This window comes from Mauremys reevesii, linkage group 16 (genome assembly GCF_016161935.1).
Source record: "Mauremys reevesii isolate NIE-2019 linkage group 16, ASM1616193v1, whole genome shotgun sequence".
In the NCBI taxonomy this organism is placed as follows: Eukaryota; Metazoa; Chordata; order Testudines; family Geoemydidae; genus Mauremys; species Mauremys reevesii.
Window position 1 is genome coordinate 13954400 of NC_052638.1, and position 19809 is coordinate 13974208.

The 19809-nt window shown below is 46.0% G+C and overlaps 1 protein-coding gene across 2 annotated transcripts; it reads right to left on the reverse strand.

Annotated features, from left to right (window-relative positions):
• Positions 1 to 6242: 6242 nt before the first annotated feature.
• IRX6 (iroquois homeobox 6) lies at positions 6243 to 12404 on the reverse strand. Of its 2 annotated transcripts, none has more exons than XM_039503836.1 (8): positions 12334 to 12404; positions 11044 to 11301; positions 10547 to 10656; positions 9650 to 9957; positions 8720 to 9322; positions 8204 to 8312; positions 7775 to 7806; positions 6243 to 7300 (listed from the first exon to the last, which is right to left on the reverse strand). In XM_039503836.1, exons 1-8 carry the CDS (start codon positions 12376 to 12378, stop codon positions 7293 to 7295), a joined length of 1473 nt encoding a protein of 490 aa, XP_039359770.1. In that variant the 5' UTR covers positions 12379 to 12404; the 3' UTR covers positions 6243 to 7292. The 2 variants fall into 2 exon arrangements, with proteins under 2 accessions (XP_039359770.1, XP_039359771.1); XM_039503837.1 differs by lacking the exon at positions 12334 to 12404 and adding an exon at positions 11895 to 12035 and having other exon boundaries at positions 6244 to 7300.
• Between the last annotated feature and the right edge of the window lie 7405 nt (positions 12405 to 19809).

Genomic DNA, 19809 nt, shown 5'->3' on the forward strand with positions numbered 1-19809 from the left:
GTGGGGGGAGGCAGCAGCCCGCCTGTCCTGGCCGGCTAGGGAGACAGCGAGGCGGCTCCGTCCTGGGCGGTGGGCAGAAGTAGGTCGTGGGGCAATCCCCGGGCAGCTCAGATGCCCCCGCCTGGCAGGCTGGGTCGCCCAGAGGGCACGGCGAGTGGCGGGGGGAGCCCGGCCGCACAAAGCCGCCTTTTCATCCCCGGGCTCCAGGCCCCCGATAATTATCTTGGACAAAAATTCATTAGCAGCGTCCGGCGAATGGCGAGGGGGGCGAGACACGACCCCGAACAATGCCCGGCACACATTCCGCCCGGCGCGCTCAGTGAAGTGTGCAGCCCGCGTCTGCCCATCCGCAGGGGGACGGGGAGCCATTAGCAGGCGAACTTTGTTTTCCCAACTTCCTAACCCAGCGTGGGACGCATCAATCAACGGGTCCCAGCTCCCCCGAGCCCGCCCGCTCAGAGGCAGGGGAGAGACATAATCCTAGAGGGGAGGGGGAGGTCGTGTCTGCGTGTTCACTAATTGGGGAACAAAGCGCATTGACAGGCTACAAACTTGTGAACTGTTGTATCTAATCTGGAAGGTGGGGGAGGCGGTGTGACATCCGGAACCCGTCCCCTTGGCCCGGCGGTGGGGAGAGAAAATCCGACCCCCCCCATCTGAGGCTGTTTCCAGCCAACTGATGTGGCGTTTCATCTCTTGACAAGGGAGATGGACCCGCCACACGGGCTACAGCCGTTCCACTCTCTTAAACCTCCGAGTCCCCACGGCAGGACAAATCCCTCCATCATGGACCAGGATTGGGACGGGGCCGAGCTGGAGGGAGGGACATTCGGGGAAATGATTCATGATAGGTTTCTTGTCTTCGGGGCCCCCGGAGGAGAAAAGACTTACATTGGCTTCGGTAGTGGTGGGTCCCCCCCGAGTGGCTGAACTGTATTGAAACTCTCTAGGCAAAGGGGGAACTTCCTGCGCCCGCTGGTTTTATAGAGCATTTGCTTTTAAACCAAGTTCTCCTGATTATTTTGATTTCGCAGAGTGACTCCAACACCTCTGTGAACTTGATCTCGAGACAGAAAGGAAACCAAATGAGGAGAGATAAAGACATTAGGGTGGCTTTATTACCCAGTTGCTTCTCGCAGGTTTCCTCGTTCTTGACAGAGATTCTGCCAAAGCACTAATCGTATCTGTCCTGGCAGAAGTGAAACATCTCACAATTATCATATAAGCCAGCCCTAAAATTAACCTGCGGTTCATCTCAATGAAAGCCTGGGATTTAAATCATCTGGACTCCTTTAAATGGCAGGTTTCAAACGATATATCCATTGTGGCTGTCCGGAGATCTCTTGCTTCCCACCATTGCTTAGCTGGAAGGTGTATTTCAGTTGGGAGGACGCTGTTGATGAATAAGATTTGGCATTGAAGTGTCAGGGTTGATACCTGTCTTGGCAGGGTAATCTCACCGTTGAAAACTAAACAGCTAATCTGTTCTCCTTTGCAGGGGGCATCGTACTGGGGGAGATGCTCTTTGTATCCCAGCGTCACTTGTTTCTTGCTGATCTAGTGGGTGAGGCAAGTTGTCGACAGTCTTACGGGCCACGTGTCACTAAAACAGGCACAGGGAGGGGCTGTTTGTCACCAGAATGGAATATATACCGAACAAAAAGGAAGAACACGTATCTACGCTATCGCTGTCTATTATGCCATACATTAAAAGTACATCACCATCCCACAGTCTCAAAATAGCTTTTATTGCAGTGGCCTTGTAATGGCTTCCCCTAGTCCCTCTCACCGCGCTAGCATCTACACTGTGATGGGATCACCGGATATAGCAATTGTGCTACAATCAGCAACACAGAGTTCCAGACCGTGGAGTGATAGTGCCTGGATGTGATGTTTCAAGGCAATATAATAATTGTGCTGGGGTGTATTTATCCACTCATGGTGGTTGCTCTGTAGCATGATTGACATTTGCTACTGCAGGTAGGCTGTAACCACACCGTATTCATCATAGGATGTTGCCGGTACGGGGGTGCTATGGTAAATACCACAATAGCCACCACCCTACAAGACCGGCCGGAATGGAAGTGATTTGGGAGAAAGGGCAGCATTTGGGAGAAAGGGTGCGAGTCTCTCCCGTCTTGCAGACAAACCCTTTAGCAAGAGGTCTTTAATCAAGGAATCTGCATCATAAGAACATAAGAACGGTGGTACCAGGTCAGACCAAAGGTCCATCTAGCCCAGTATCCTGTCTACCGACAGTGGCCAATGCCAGGTGCCCCAGAGGGAGTGAACCTAACAGGCAATGATCAAGTGATCTCTCTCCTGCCATCCATCTCTATCCTGTGCCCCATCCATGGAAGGGCATCTGAGTCCTGTCCTCCCCACCCCCCTTTTCCCTGTTTCCTTTCTTGACTGCCAAATAGGTTTGGGGGCATTTCTTTGGTCATTGTTCATATCACTCGATGCTGCGTCTGATTTAGCTGCTCTTTCGCAGTCAATCCAGGTTGGTCCCTTGACTGTGCTCTTCTTCAAGGGCCCAGTCCTGCCCGATGTTGAGACCCCATTGGGTGTTAAAATCAGCGGGAGTTGAGGGCTCTGAGTACCTGGCAACGTCAACTTTCTTCTAGTTTTGTAATAGCCGCGTGTGGTCATTGTGTCCGTAGTAAACAAGTGGGAGGGGGGAACCCACGAAGTTCACTTTCCTGTGCTGATTCTTATACAAAAAATCTGGTTCATAATAAAGCTCATCCAACAGATCTAGATTTTTATCATCGTGTTTAATGCTTTGAATTTGCTCTTTTAAAATCTGGGCGAGCCCATTTTTTATTTGTTATTAAATATTAAGGCGCTCTCCGGCTTGTGCTCCGCTCTTTTCATATTAGTTCTGCATCAATCCCTGCTCTGATTTTTTTAATCAAAACAGTATTCAGAATATGATTCCCCAAGATTATATTTTGAGAGATTTGCGATACATATCTTGCCGGTATGGGCAGATTGCGGCGAGTTCTGAGCTGCCTGGATAATCTGCATCGGGCTCGCTTGACCTTTAATAAAAGGAGAGCAAAATACAAAAAAAAAGTATCTTAAGACTCACAGCAGGTCACCTTAATTCAGTCGCCTGCCCTTAGAACATACCAACGTGTTTAAGTATCCCCTAATCGCCGGTTCTGAACCAATCTTTCCAAAACCAATAGAGAATGGAGGTGTCTGGAGTGCTTGGGTACAATTAGTCTTCAAAAGACGGAGAGGTGTCAAGGGAAATAGGCGCACTATGATACTGGGGATCCTTGTAGCGATGGAGGATGTGTGCTTTGCTCCCACGCTGGGTCCCCATTCCTCTCTTCTTCCACCGTCGCTCCAGGGGCTGGGATTGTCAGGGCTCGTTGTACAGTCCTGCAGGATGTGTAGCGCTAGAGGTGCCAAGAGCCCCTCTCTCCCTGAGAGCCAATGGACGTTGGGCTGCTTTGCACATCAGAGTTCGCTGGGAAGCCCGAGTGTCCTGCGCCGCGCACTTCCTTTGATTGTCATTCTCTCTGGGCTCACGGGCAAGCTCGAGTGACCACCTCCCCTTCCGACCTGGGGGGCAGAGGGTGGCCGGTGGGAAGCCAGTGAAACTCAAATCAAACTAGGACGCGTGTCAACAACTGGCTCCCAACGAGAAGGCCGGAGGCCCGTTTTCACGGGCAAGAGAGCGACTTCTCAAGGCGCTGGTGGTGATGGTCCCGGGTTCCTTCCGAGGCTCTGGCCTTCGCAGGAGAAGCTCCTTCGTGCAGCTCCGGCAGAGGGACAGGACGTGGGGAGTGCAGAGGTTTTGTATTCTCAGGAAAAGCTCCCAAGTCCGGTTTGTCTAATTACAGCAGCTGTCGAGGTCCCCCCATCTCCATGAACCTTCCCCTTAATGATTAGTGTTAAACATGGCCGGAAATAGATGGCATCCATGCTACCTACTTCTCCTTTCTGCTTCCCTGGGAGCTGCAGCTCAGGTGTGTGCGGGCTGATTCCAGGCTGCTTAGAAAGAACGGCCAATTAACAGCCCGGCACGAGGACATGGGTGTGACATTTTAGCAGCGGGGTAAACTCAAAGAAGTTCCCTGGCTTTGAAGAAACGGGTCCTTGAGGGAAAACCTTTGCGTCACTTCCCAGCGCAGAAAACACCTGGCCCCTCTGCGGCGGGTGATGGGATGGGAGCGCCTGAGCCGTCGACTTGCAAGAACCCTCCCAATGGGCCTAATACTCTTTATTACAAGCGCTAATCCTTCAAATCCGACTTGAAATAATGTTTATCTTCTCGCAGCTTAATTTCCCTGCCTCTAAGCTGCAGGTCACTGCCACAGCCTGCTGCTCCTGCGAGGCTGGGCTTTCCCAAGAATGCACAAGAAAGTGTAAAAGCAACATGCACGGGGAAGTAGCATAAGTCTCACTCAAGTCATCTTTGTACCTAAAGGGAATACATTAGAAAGTGATTGGCTCTTTCTAAGGGGCAGTGCACTTCTTCTATTCTTCTGATTTCATCCAGTGCTGTCTGTTTGATCGGTGGTTTGGTTCAATCCCTCCAGACACACAAGGCATCTATTTATATGTTCCTTTGGGTTGTGTTTTACTGCGCGCACCAAGGCAAATAATTTCTGAGCATCTTGGTATTAAAAAATATACCGTTGTCCACAAGATGCAAAATCTCTCGATAAAGCGAAAGTTTGTCGGAAAGAGAAAACTCTGTAGCTAAAGGAGAGTTCGTACTAGAGTGACCAGATGTCCCCGATTTTGGGGTCTTTTTCTTATATAGGCTCCTATTACCCTCCACCCCCGTCCTGATTTTTCACATTTGCTGTCTGGTCACCCTAGTTCGTACAAATCAACGTAGGGACAATCAGAGCCGAAATCCATACCGAGGAAAAAGGCAATAGAATAGTTCTGCATGTCTTAATCAGGGAAATAAAGATTTTCAGGCTGTTTTTTAAGCCACAAGAAGTCGCCTCAGACCTAGAGAGGTGCAAAATCCATCACTTTCTCTCCATCATCTGGTAATTAAAAACCGAATGAAAGCAGTCTGATCCCCTTCTAGTGGTCATTACGGTTTGAATGAGGAACTAGATGGATATTAAGAGTTAATTCCTGTTAAGATGAATGTGTGATCAGTAAATAGTTCAGAATGAGCTGTCTGTTACTTCTAATAAGAGCTGTAAAGTTCCAGTCCTAGGAGCCCAGTCAGTAGCCTCGGCATAGGCCACTTGAAATGGTTCCAGTTAGAACAGGGATTGCGGTTACACTGCGAGCAGACTTTGTGAAGGGGCAAACCCGGCCCTCTTCACTTAGGCAAGTCTTCCACTGAGCCCAGTGGGAATGGTGTGAGGGCTGCACTGCCTGGACCACAAAACTGGAAAATGATGGTCACCTTTTTTACTGGCGGTCTTCATCACAACACCCCGTGCTGCTGCTCAGCATTAAAGCTGAAATATTTATAAATAATGGGAAAGACATTAAAATATGCACTTTAGGAGTATTGACAATAAAAAGGACATGCTACATTTGCCACATAAAACCGCTGTGTGTGTGAGAGTTATACTCATAATCTATAGAGATCATATACAACTTTTTTGTATATATACAGACTAAGAGGGCTGCTACTCTGAAACCTGTCATTATGCAAAGGACAACTATTTTTGTGTGTCTTGTGTGTGTGTTTCATACTTGGAAGACATGATATTTAACTCATAACAAACATATAGTTACTTATTCCAGTTGTTATGCAAATTCCAAGTATGAAGCATACTCTAAAGAAGGAAAACACGACGTTATAGACGTGAGTCTATTATCAGTATAGACACAATCCCACCCTACAGATTCATAGAGCGTGGGTGTGTTACACAGACCACTTCCAATCACTCCTCCGATCCCTTCTCATTGATCTTCGGTTTCTTATCCCCCTGAAACGCTTCACTTCTTCTCGGTCACAATACTATAGGATCCCCCCTGAGCAGTCCCACTTGTCTTAGTAGCCTTTGGTAAACATGTAGAACTCTACTCGATTTTCAAGATTGATTTCCCTGATTTATTAAGGCAGAATTCATTGGACTCTATTGACCACAAATGACTTAATGTAAATGTTGACCCTGGTGAACTTGGAAATAGCTGGTATCGGGTTGATCTATAGATGACCTCTTAATTACCACAGTTATTAATTTAAATTATTGCCACTGCTTCTAGAAACAGGGAACAAAGAAACATTCTTTCCTCATCCCTGCTTGGTTTATTAGTCTGAACAGAAAGTGTTTGATGACACTTTTAATTAAACAGAAATAATGCAGAGATGCGGTTTCCTTTTCTTGTCTGCCTTGTAAAGTTCAACACTGCTCTTTTAACAGAATTATGGTGATGACCACTCACAATGCCCTACTTTGCCACTCCAGACCAGTTGCTAGACTTTAAACTGGCAGGGGCACCCAATATCCCCTCCCCCCACCCCATCATGCAGGTCTGGGAGGAGGGGTGGATGCTTTAAAAACAGGGGAACGCCAACATAGCTGGGGGCAGGAAGGAGGGAGAGAGAAAGCGTTCGCTTGTCCTATTGGTCATACCTTTGAATAGTTCAGACATAAGTTCCTCAAGTTTGCAAGACGGCTTTGCAGCATTCAGCTGATTCGTTTTAATTAGAGACTCCTAAAAATACGTTCAGCGAGATCTTTATACAATGACAGAAACTAAACAGCCCGTCGAATGTCCTTAAAACAATACCCCACTCTTTTGTCTCTTCAGAACGACACAGACAAGGAGATTTACAAACATACTTTACCAAAGACAGGGGGAGATGGGAGGAATGAAAGCACTGTGGTTTGTTTGGTTTGTTTTAATAGGACAAGGTGAAATTAAAATTAATACTGGCCTTTTGGTAAACACGCTAATCACTGGTATTTTACAAATTACAAAGTTGTACATTGAACACGATGGTTCTTGAGGCGGGTCTGTTCAAACTCGGAGTGATAGCGAGTGGCGGGGCGGGGATGGAGTATTGTCTTGTAAACTTGTGCGAAACTACAATGATCCAGTGCATGAGCCAAAGTCTATAATTTATTCAAGTTCCCCCGCTCTCTTTCCGAGCGGGGTTTTAGTCTCATCCATTTTTGAAAAGCAAGTTGTGCATATGTTATGACCGCTCCTCCATAAAAGAAGACGGGACGCTAGAGTCATATTTAATGCTTTCAAGGAGCAGGGCTCCTCCCTGCTGGCGGAGGATTTTTCAAGCCAAGAGCCTTGATGCTCAGACCCATCTTCGGGATTCTCACAAAGGTGCTGGGCTAACCTGCTGAGAGGGAAAGAAAGGGGATGAAAATTTCACTAGCATTGGTCAAGTGTATGCCCCGCGCCTTAAGAGGCTAAAAGCTATGAAAACATTCCAATTTATAAAAGCAGCAAAGAGTCCTGTGGCACCTTATAGACTAATAGAGTTTTGCAGCATGAGCTTTCATGGGTGAATCCCCACTTCGTCGGATGCAAGTGGGTATTCACCCGCGAAAGCTCATGCTGCAAAACGTCTGTTAGTCTATAAGGTGCCACAGGACTCTTTGCTGCTTTTACAGATCCAGACTAACACGGCTACCCCTCTGATACTTGATCCCAATTTATCATATTGAAAATTGTGGAGTTTTACAAAACTAAACTCAGGTGCAACATTTTTTTGGGAAAGACACAGTAAATGTTTCGGAGCAATTTGCTTCCTGAAAAGGAACATGTGGACCTAATTATCTGTGTGCTCAAAGAACGTTTTAAACTAACTTACTAGAATAGTTGTTGGTCCTGGGAGAAATTTCCCTGCAAAGCAGAACACAGATAGCATTATTTGCGCCCATCCTCTCCCCTCTCCATCCTCTCTCCACCAAACTCACAACACGGTAGCCAGCAACTGTTCTCTCTCTCCCACAAATGTTTCGGAAGACCCAATAACCTGAACCCCTAAGCACTCAAAATCATATAGTTTGTTACAGTCGGGCTGTTTTAATAGGTCACATCAGTCATTCGCGCACACAAGTTCCGCTAGCCAAGGGGACCCTGGGCTTTTGTAGAATCTGTTTGTAATACTTCGAAACTGAAGCGGTTTCCCCTAGCAAACACGGCACGGATTCTCTCTGAAAATACACATCTTTTACTGTCCCCTTGACGAGTCCATACAATGGTTTAGTGTGCAGGAAAGTTCGTTTACCTACCTCACCTCTTCAGCACTGGCCTAAAAGCTGTTCTCAGTTTATCTTTATGCTGCACTACACAACCTTCACTGAGATCTATGGCTCCTTGGCTGGGTTTCACATTTCTCCCACACCCTGCGTATAGACACAACCAATTTATCACAAACGTTGAAGCTTCACAAGGTACATTTGCTTTGCCTGACCCAGGCCAAAAGGCTTCCCAGCTCTCTGAAATCCTTTCAGCCTCTGGGACTTTGTGGGGCCTGCCCATACCCCACTCCCTCACTCCACCCAGGAGTTGGTTGTACTAGAATCATTGTTTAAAACATGACAGAAAAGGATTCGGCCCAGCAGCCAGCTCTGTGCTGCATCGAATTAGCAGGAGGAGTTGTATGTTTTTCATGTGACCGGTGCTGTAAAGAAACGTGTTGGACTAGAAGCAGGCGGCTAATGGGGAAGGAGGCCGTTTGTTTAGGCTTGGCTGCCTGTTTTAGCATTCAGATATGTTCCCCCCATCAGGGTGAAGAGAGATATGGAAGTACCTTCGGCTCCTGAAGAATACTGGCACGTCTCCCCCAGGACGGGATAGGAAGCGCAGCTTAGCTGGATAGACTGCAGGTTGAAAGAGGAGTTTCGAAAAATCTTGGTGGCCTGGGGCAGCTCTTCGAACGCACCGTCCGCCACGGGCGGGGCTCTGAGGCTGGCCAGGGGTCTCGCCTCGGGGCAGTGTCCAGACACAGCGCGCCTTCCCCGGCCGAGCAAACAGCCAGGGCTCGCTGTCCTTGCTTCGGAGTGTGCGCGGCCAACGATCACATTGGCCCCTGCGGTGTGAGCTAACGACCAGATTCGGGGCTTGTCTGTGGTTTCGTATTGCTGCCCCGGACTCACGGTGCCCACCACGCTGGCCGCCTTTTGCCCCGCGGTCTCTAAAAAGTCTCCCCCTGCCCCCGGCATGGTTTTGTGACAGGGGAGAGGGTGGAAATTGCTGGGTGGGGTCAGGCTGCAGTCCCTTGTCTCAGGCTCGGGCAAAGCAGAGCTGGCACTGGAAGCCGCCGGGTGCGCACGCTTGTCTTCCTCATCCTCGTCTAAATCGTCCAGGTCGCTCAGTCTCAATTCCTTTTCTTCCTTGAAGCTTTTCTGACCTGCTTTTTAAAATAACGAAGGGGGGGAGGGGGGAGAAACCAACACATTAGTGAGACAGTGAAAGGGCACGAGCATTGTGGGTGTGCAACGCAAGATGTTAGTCGCTGACAGGATATTTGTGTGTGGGGGATGCTTTGTAGAGGCTGATACCTAATGCCACTTCCTATAGAGTTTGCTACTGTGTCTTTTGAGATGGGGTCTGTCTCGTCTTGCTTTTTAAACACCTTCCTAATGAAGACACGGCTCTCAAGAAACAGAAATCAATGGATCTCACCCCAGCTCAATCCAATTCAAAGTCACTCGTCCTAGATGGCCTCCCCCACCCCTACCTTTGCCTTCATTTTCGGTGCCATATTCCTCTTCCTGCCCCTTGATTTCATCTTTTCTCTCTTCTCCTGCTTTGTTCTTGGGAGACCAGGTCATTTTGTTTTCCTTCTTGAGCCTCCGTCTGGCGTTAGCAAACCAAGTGGACACTTGAGTCAGAGTCATTTTGGTGATGATGGCCAGCATGATTTTCTCCCCTTTGGTGGGATAAGGGTTTTTTCTGTGTTCGTACAGCCAGGTCTTAAGGGTGCTGGTTGTCTCTCGAGTTGCATTTTTGCGCCTGGCTGAGCCACTGAAATCCACTGTCCCATACCTGCCATGAAATATTTACAGAGGAAATGTCACTGGATGGGAATATGCGGAAGTGGTGCAAAATTAACTATACTAGCAAACTGTCTATTAAGATTAAAGCTACCCAAGCTAAACAATTACCACCCCCCAACCACTGGGTTTTATTAGCCAGAATTACTAAGCTTACTTCACGCTGGGTATTTTATTTATTTGCTACTTTAAAAAAAACCCCGACTGATGCTTTTATTCCTAGGAACAAAGAGGACCAGGGAAGGGGAGGGAGTCATTACGTTGCGGTCCCGTTTCGAGTTCACCCTGTGCTGGGAGGTCATAAGCAGAGGGTTACACCCAGTTTTAATAGAGAGTATCACGTGTCACCGCCTTAGCAGCAGATGTTGCTAATCCAATTCGCCTTTTCCTGGAACTTGATTACCGCTGCAATTACCAAGGAGATGAGCGGCAAAGTTTTACGTTAGCTGACTGCTGTTAGCCGCTTGCTTGGATGCTTTGTATAACATTTGTCAGCTAGGACATCCCGGGGTTTTTGGATGGCTGTTGCTGCAGCGCAGAGGGATATGAATGCAACTCGCAGTTGATCAAAGGGGTTTTACCTGTCGTACTGGTACTGCCCTAAGGAAGGATCGTAGGGGTAGAAAGCAGCAGGCTGAGCGAATCCCGGGTGCAAACTGCTGGTGCCATCCTTAATTTCATACTGAGGGGTCTGGAAGGGAAGGAGCAGCGTTTGACGTTAAAATTGAAGGTGTTAAAATAGGACATTCCTCCACTTGTCTGGCTGAATCAGCGGGGGCTCCATGCATTCCAATCCTATGAGGCCCCTGCTGTCTCTCTCATCCCTGCTGTCCCGAGGAGCCCCGCTGCTGCCTTTACCCCAGAAGGGCGAGGCATCTGTCTTAGCATTTTTCCTACTTTCCCCTCGTCTCACACTCTGCCTCTTCCCTCCCCCCCCCATGTCCTAAAGCAAAGTTGTCGCCTGTTGAAGGCTAGCTGACCCCCCCCCCTTTTCCTCCCTCCCCCTATGCCCAGAGGTAGCAATAGAATAAAAGCTCCCGGACGTGGGACGAAGCTTGGTATTTGGACATACACTCACCAGTGAGGTGTAAAGAGCTGATGGGTCTGTGCTGTAAGGAAGGTAGTTGGCATAACCCTGGCTCGCTGCGGCTGCTGAATAGGGAGAGCTGTACATCCCCAGAGCTGCATTGAGTTCCGTCCGGGTGCTGGCCAGCAGCCTGTTTTCGTAAGAGGGGCAGCAGAGAGTAGCCGCTTGGGCAGATCCAGAGGAAACATCCGGCACGGATCTGGAGGCGGTTTCACAACAAGTCGTACTGGGGCTGGCGGGCACCAAAAACTGGGGAGAGAAAAGAATGTCCAGGGCGATTATTTAACACGCAGAAGGAATTTAGAGGTGGGGGAAGAAAACCAACCTCCCTACAAAGGAGTGTCAACTAATGAAGGAAAATTGGAACTAAACCGAATGGGAAGCATGTGTAGGATGAGGGTAACTAATCAAAGCAGGCGAAACTTTAGGGAAACCATTGCTATAGAAAAATTTAAAAAATCTGTGTGTAAACCCCCTTACTCCGCTTCACATTGATCTAAAGGCAAGAAGTTGCAATTGCAGATTACTTGACAATAGACTAAGCACTAAACATGTCAGATATTGCAGCCAAAGGCATCTGATTCCTTTACTTTTAAAAGCACAGGAGAAGCCAACGTCCCAAGGAAGGGGAGGAAAACCTTGCTGTGATCACGGTGTATAAATAATCCAACCAAAATAAATTATGGATCAATTTACGATAGAGCAGCAATTTAGTTAATTTGGAGGCACTTTTGGAAGTCGCCAGGCAAATATCGACACATGCTAATACAAGGCAGTTAGAGGAAATACGGAGGAGCATGTCACAGATAAATCACACAACAATAATATATAGCAAAATAAACCAGCAAACAAAAGCTCTGGCCGAATACTTCCTATAGGTGCACAAGAACTAGCCTGCGAGGCTAACACCACAGAGTAAAAGGCTGGGAGAAAAGCGCCTGCAAAAGCCAATGCCTTGCGCTGCGCCTCTCAAATGAAAGCTTTAAGCGAGTAACATAGGTAATAGATCAATACAGATTTGTAAATCAGCTGCATCTAGAATTTTTTGCACTTAAACCAGAGCAGTGACAGATCAGGTTCTTTGCCCTGCAGACTGAGGGTTGTTGTTATTTTTTAAAATCCTAGAATAACACAAGCGACACACAGACACACGCACATTTTCTAAAAAGCCTCCAGATGTGCCCTTTAAAAAGACTCGAAGCAAGGGGGTGGGGGAAGGAAACAAGACATCTGGAATGCAGCAGCGGAATCTGATCAAAAGTGAGTGCTCTCTTCTCTTACCTGCGAAGTGGTGCTGTAGGGATATCCAAACTGAGAGAAGGACATAGCTGCTCCTTATTTTTGAATCATAAGCAATATTCCTCCCCCCCGATCGATTGTAACTAACCCCCCCGCTTCAAGATGTACCTTCTCCCATACACATTTCCACGTATGGTCCTCCCCCCCTCCCTCAATTATAGATGATTTCACTTAAGAAAAGCAGCCAGGCATCTGAGGCATGGAGCCTGAGAGAAGGCTTCCCCCCACCTCCCATCCTTCTTAGCAATATATATGTTTATATATAAAAATCACCCCAATGTATGGAGGCTTGAACTGCAAAGGGGAGTTTAAAAGAAAGGAGGGGATCACGTAAGGCTTGCAAGCTATGGAGCCTGCTTGTTGTAGTATTTTCTGCTCTATAGTTCTTTAGCATTCATCCATGGAAGGGTAGCAAAGTGACGTCATAGTAATCCCGAAACGACAGCCCCAACCAGGCTATAACCATCTTTGCCAATCATCTCTAACATCGAAGATGCACTCAACACTTGTTTCATGTTGTTTTAATGTTGGGCTGTGATGCGCGTCAAAGGCAGGGACCTGAATTGCTGCGCGGTTGGTCTCCCTCGCGCGCTCTCTTTAAAAACACCATCCAATTTGGAGGTTGAAAAATCAAGGCGATGGGTGTGGGGGGGAAGAAACTTATTCCATTCACTAAAGTGTAACATAGACCGTCCCCCACCCCCTCGAGATACCTCAGCCCTGGAGCTTCAAAGAAAGAAAAGGGAAAGAAATGGCGTTTGCAGGTAGTGCAGGGGAATGTCGCACACAGGAGTTAATCATGTTGCTCCGTTCTGACTTCTAGGGTGGATCTGGTGCCTGCGAATGTACTGGAGTCTTTAGCAAGTTCTCTAATATGTGCCTGCCTCTGTGCTAATGATTCCACCTCCCCCAGGATCATCGGGATCTGTCTGTTCCCCAGCCCCAGCTTTTGCATCCGAGTCCATTATTCGTGCTGCAAAGGCTGAAATCCTCTTGCCCTTGCCAGTGGCCCTGAAAGGAAGGGGCCAAAAATAACCCCCAGCCCCCTTCCAAGGCGCCTGCAGCTTGCCAGGAAAGGGAGAGACACCTAGGATCCGCAAATGAGGAAGAACTGACACGTGGGGGGGGGGGGTCGAGGAGGGAGGCGAAGAGCCCTCAGAGATAGTCTTTCCTCCCTCTGTCTCGCAGCCACCCCGCTCCCTGGCCCCAGGGTCCCTCCCTAAGTGATGATGAGCAGGGGATCCATTTTTCTCTATTAGATCCAGAAATGGTCCCAACAGGAATGAATGGAGGGGAGGGGAGGCTTTGACAGGTCAATGGGAAGGTGATTGATGGCTGCCTGGAGACCAGCCTGCCCATTACCACTAAGGCGTAATTGCATCAATTAACAAATGGAAATGCCCTTGTTTAACCAGCAACGTACACATGGCAAATTTGCCTTTGAGGTGAGATCTTGGAGGGAGGAGAGAGGGGGAGCAGGCGGTTTTCGGGTCGTGTGCTAACCGCAACTGCTCGGCAGATGATTTCTCTCCAGGAGAAAATACGCTGCATTTTAAGGCCAGCTGCCCCTCCCCTCATCCGACCGGAAAAGTGGTCCCGCACGCCCTGGCCGGATCTGGTATCTTGTGCAGTGAAGAAAGGTAGGGGAGGAGGCTCCATATCCCTCTGAGCCACCAGTTGGACAAATTCCAGGGGGTGGAGGGAGGTTATTTTCTCGTTGCAAAAAAACATTACAACCCTCCCTCTCCCAGCGTCCAGTCTCCCTATATCTGCTGCAGGGGCTCCCAAACTATTGAGTTTATATAAATCCGTGTTCGCTATCGGTTCTGTTCGCAAAGAGCATTCCACGTACACACCCAGTGTAAACGGTGCATTGGCGGCCACGGAGTGTTCCACACATGACTTGCGAGAGAAGGGGGGGGGCTTGCTACTAACGGGGGCATGTTTTTGAGGGGAAAACAAACCAATGAACCCTACTGCGTGTGCTTCCTGGCCTGACGATCGGGACCCTGGCAGATGCGACCTGGCTAGAGGTCAGAGTGAAAGACCGACTTTCCTTTCCTCCTGCCGCCCACTCTGAAGTTGGGGAGAGGACTAGACAGATGATCATCAATAAAATAACCTTGGCTGCAGTTGCGCGGGTTCTCTAAGGGTGGCGCTAGAGAGCCGCGAGTGAAGCAGGGATCGGATCAAACGGCGCTAGATCTACATCTGAGAGCAAGGGAGAATAAACAGAGGTAACCTGTTTCTTCAGGGAATGAAACGCGCTCAGTCAGGTAGAAATACCTTCTGCTCGCGACCTTTTCAAAGTTTGCAAGCAGAAACTGTGCAAGCCCAGCCCGAAAAGGCCGTGACCCCCTTTCCCTCCAAATTATTATATCCAGCCAAAGTTGTCCCTTAGCCTAGGCAGAGCACGGGGGTCAGAGTTTGCAACGTGGGGCGCAATATTACTCTGCTGCGATTAAACAAAACCCTCTGAACAAAGACCGGTTGCTTAATACGTGGGATTGGCGCTAATGTTCTACCATGGACACGTTCAGTCTGGGAAAACCCACAAGGCAATTCAGCAAAGCCAAACCAAACTTCTATTGTTTTACGCCAATCGCCTTCTGACTGCAGAAGCCCTGATTCTGGGAAACGCTCAGCATTAATTGCTGAAGCAAACGCACACGCACCCGCCCCTAGTCTCTTCTCAGAACAATAAAAAAACAGTCCTGCAATGCTGTTTTTAAAAAGTTTCTTTTATTAAGAAACAGCGCTTCTCACTTGGGAGTTAATACAGTGTTATTGCTGGAAGCTGCATTGAATATGCCAGAAAGAATCCTCTCCATGGAGCAAGGGAACTCACTTTAAGCACTTTCCACGTGTAAATAAGACCCTGGAAAGTAAGTTTTCAATTACTTTTGGCGGTTGTATTTCAACCATAGTGTGTGGGTATAAAGGCGGCTCTAATATAAGGTGAGAGAAGAATAGTTGTAGGGAGATCTGGATTTGTTTCACTACTGCAATTATTAAAGGGGAAGAAAGATGATCTAGAAGCCACTCTTCCACCAGCTACGTATGACATTGGACTGCTCTGCTCCAACCGGTTTACCAAACTAAATTCTATTGCCCACCACCTTAGAGGAACTGTGGCAATAGGAAACCTTCCTATCCAAACACACTCATATTACAGATTTCAGTAATATGCAGAGGCCAAGACTTCCACTATATTTCAGGCCAGTTTCAAAGCTCACCTGTGGGGAAGGAGAGGCTATAGTCCAATCTGGAGCAACCATTTACATATATAGACTACTTGAAGGTCTGGATTTAAGCACAGCACCTTTTTTGTCCCTGATGACATCTCATTGAATGGTATGTTTGAGGGAGCACTATATTCATGAAGGATTTGATTGTTTGTGTTTACTATGCATAGAAATTCAAACTCAGTGGGCAGAAGTGTCATAACAAGAATTGTTGGATATCTGGAGTAGTGCTGTTTGTGTGAAAGGCTGTCCAGGGCTTTCTCTCCTTTCGCCTGTTTGTTTACAATTACACTGTGTATCCACTAATCCAAGATAACACAAGAATTGCTTGGTTTTGAGATCCGGTTTTTGGTGTATTAGAATAGCAGTTTATAGAATGCCACTCTGCACACTAATTTAAGTTACTCTTCCTGGGAGTTTTGCCAGAATAGAAAGTGCAAGATCTCACCCCTCAGATTTCAAGACTCCTGCTAATGTTTAATCTTCTGGAGAACTCTTATGCTCAGACTCTGCTCAGCTCCTGAACCTTGCAGTATCCAGTTACCTGAAATTATTTTCAGACCAATTTGACTATAATTTATGGGGGGGAACAAAAACAAAAAAAACCAGACTTCAGTTTGAATTGTAGATGATCTGGAATAGTGCTGTTTGTGTGACGTGCTGACCAAGGCTGTACTTTTCAATCAAGCAACTGATCCATTTTAGCCATTGTTGACACTGGCAATAGTTTAAGAAAATTCATTAAAGCACACTTTTGGGTAACATTATTGCTAATTATTTAATTGCAAGAATTCTTAAGGGGGGTCAAAGTATGTTAATTTTAAAGTAATAAAACCGCTTTTTCTAAATCACTTGCCTCAGCAACTGTTATTACCAATTTAGTCAAGTATCGGGGGTAGCCGTGTTAGTCTGTATCCACACAAGCAACAAGGAGTCCGGTGTCTTTAAGGTGCCACCGGACTCCTTGTTGTTTTTGCACCAATTTAGTATTTCTTAACAGAAATGCTTTCTTAAATTATCTGATAAAAGCAGCAACAACCAAATTTTGCTCAGCCCCTTTGTGATAAGAAGACATAGGGGCTATTGTGAGGGCAATATTGATTTACTCTTGATTTATAAAACCAGCCAGATTGTAGAAATGCTATGTTCAAGTTTACCTCTCTCTCTCTCTCTTTTGACCTTAAAAATAAATGAACACCGAAACCTCAAGCAATATTCAATGCACAAAACCAATCTCATAATAGACACAATGCAGATCAATGCAAACATTATATTTATCAATCTGTACCCAGCACAATCAATATTAAAACAAATCTATTACCTGTTAAGTATCCTGCAGCTGAGTGCAGCTTTGAGAGATGGCCTTTTGCAACTAAATTCCCTCTTTACTTGTGGCACCCTGCCCTGCCCTTTGGAGATCTTTGTGTAGCATACTTTGTGCACAAGAGCCAGACATGTGGCCGTTTTAAATTACCCTTCCAACCTGGGATATTAAACTATGTTCACATTAACCAATACAAGTCCTACCTTCCCCCACTAGATTTTCAAGAGGTCAGAAGTTCTATCTTTCCTTGTTCTTCTGAAATGCTGCTACCAGGCTGTCTGGTTATCTCACTTAGCAACTGGAATCAGCATGTCAAAACTGTTCAATCATCGTTCTGTGATATGTAAACATTGGCATAAACTTTATGTAAATGGATTCTTGAACTAATCTGGGTTCAATGAAGCTTTGGAGAGAAAGTATTGTGGAATTGGGTTTTATTGTTTTGATTATAGTAAACCACTTCAGCAACAGTATTGTCATTCTGCTTTTCACACTGATGGCAATGTTTAATGGGAGAGCTTAAGTTACCATGATGTGGTAGATGATTGTTGTAAATCTTTCTCATTAATTTGTACCTACACACATTATGATTATATACACAGTGTGTGTGTATTCCTTTTAATAAGCTGTTCCAAAGAACAATATATCTATGTACTGTACATGAGCAGAAAAAACTGATGTCTGTGGATTCAAACTTCCGTTTTTCAAGAGAAGAATATCAGAGTCTCAGCTGAAAATATTTTGAGCAGTATTGCAGTGAAGCATGATGACTGGAGTCCAACTGCAGTTGACTTAATTTGATTTTTGATGCCTTTAGTATCAACATCAGTTGGTTTAGCTCTGTCATTGCCTTACTTAAAAAGTAATCACTGAGAGGTAAAGTAATAAGTATGTTCTTTCCATTAACACAAATGCAACTGATGACAACTATGTGAATAAAATAATAGGTGAATTGAAACGTGCATAGAATGTCATTTACAGAAAAGAAGAACATTGAGAGAGGTGAGGCAAAACAAAGTGTCTGCGGGGTGGGAGGAAAAGAAATGAAATATGAGAGCAAAAATATTGCAGAGAAGAAAGTACATTTATATTTTAAAATATAGATTTTTGTTGTTGTAGGTTTTTTGTACTTAGAAAATGAAAATTCTTCAAGTCCATGCATGAATAAACAAGTACAGCTGGCCAGCCTAATACATAATTTATACTGATCAGTCACTGCAGATCTAACTGAATAAAATCAAAATGAACACTAATTGTTTTGACAAACTAAAGTAGTGTATATGGTGGTTTATTGTAAAGCTTTCTGGTTACTTTCCTTATCTCAGTGGCTATTGTCCATGGTGATTTCTGCACTAGAAACAGAAAAAGACAAGACAAAATTAGGACCATATTGGGATTAATATCTTGTCACAGATAACACATTTCAATTGCTTAGCACATGAGCAGAAAATAGAAAGAACTCACTTCAGAACAGAGGTAGAATTGACATTGTGAAGCATGAAACATCCTATGATTTACTAGGGGAGTGTAATTGCTGAGATAATGTGTGGTAACTTATCAGTCACGGATAAATCTAGTACGTAGTTGGGAGGTGACTTTTTTTTTTTTAAGCTCAAGTTTGAAACATGCGTAGGTTTAATTTTCAAGATCTTTAAACATTTGTGTTTTGAAATGGGAACACATGAAGAGATGTTGCTGAATTCCTTAAATGTTATACATCCACTTTACCTAGTCCAAAAAGTTGCAAAACTTATCACTGTTTTGGGTACGTCTAAGGTGTTAGCATGGTGACTTTTAAGTGATTAATATCCCAATATGCAATAATACTTACAATGAAAAAAATCACAGCACCGGAGTGAAGCAGTAACTACAGTCTGATACTGCTGTGTTACTTGATCTGTGCACGGAGTAGTTAAAGGTAGCTACCCTCATCTAAAGCCCCACGTTTAGATGTATTGCTAATAAGAGTTCTGTCTAAAATGTTGCTTCAGAAATTAAACTAGACCTAGTCAGAGATATAGCAGACATAGCCTCCAAGCAGAATTTCAGTGCAGACCTCGCTACACCACACTGATTTGCATCTTCCTATTAGCCTTCCCTTTCTGCCACCTGTCCACTATGTCTCCTCTAACTCACACCGCCCTACCCATCCCACTGTGGCTCTACCATTCTAATTACCTTGGAACCTGACTCTACCCCATATGATAGCTCCTTTAAATCCTTATAGATTTATTATGCCTCAGAGTGCCATAGAGGTGACTAGAATAGGTCTTACACCCATGAGATGAGTCCAAACCAAAAAGTCAAGACCCGGAACCAACCTTTCCTCAATTTGGGGACTGTTTGACTCTCAGGTTCTGGTTTTGGTCCACTTGACAAGTAGGAAAAACACACACACAGGTTGAATCTGGGTCTGGATTGTCCCAAAGTTCATAAGTGTTTGTATTTGTGGTTCTTGGTTTGGGTTCATCACTAAAAGTCTGATTTCAATACAATATTTGGCATTTAAAGACACATTCCCCTTAAATTTACATTGCATAGCAGCTCATCAACATTTCTGTATTAGTTCTGTGAGTGTCGTGCTTATTTAAGTCCATATAATATGATCTTTATTCAGTAAAGGTAAAATTCATTGACTCTGAATAATGTTTTGAGGGTGAGAACCTTACCTCCACTCTGGCTCCTTTATGCTGGGGAAAAAAAGGGCCAGAATAACATAAATAGGTCCTAAAAGTCCTATATAGGGCCAGAGGAAGGTTCCCTCTGTGCAGGCACTGTGAAAGTTAACTATGAGATTGCCCTCTGAGGACGTCCGAGGAAGCTGGGTTGCAGGGCATGTGCTGGGGTGGGATGGGCATGCCAGGGGCAGGGCCAAGTACGCATTATTGT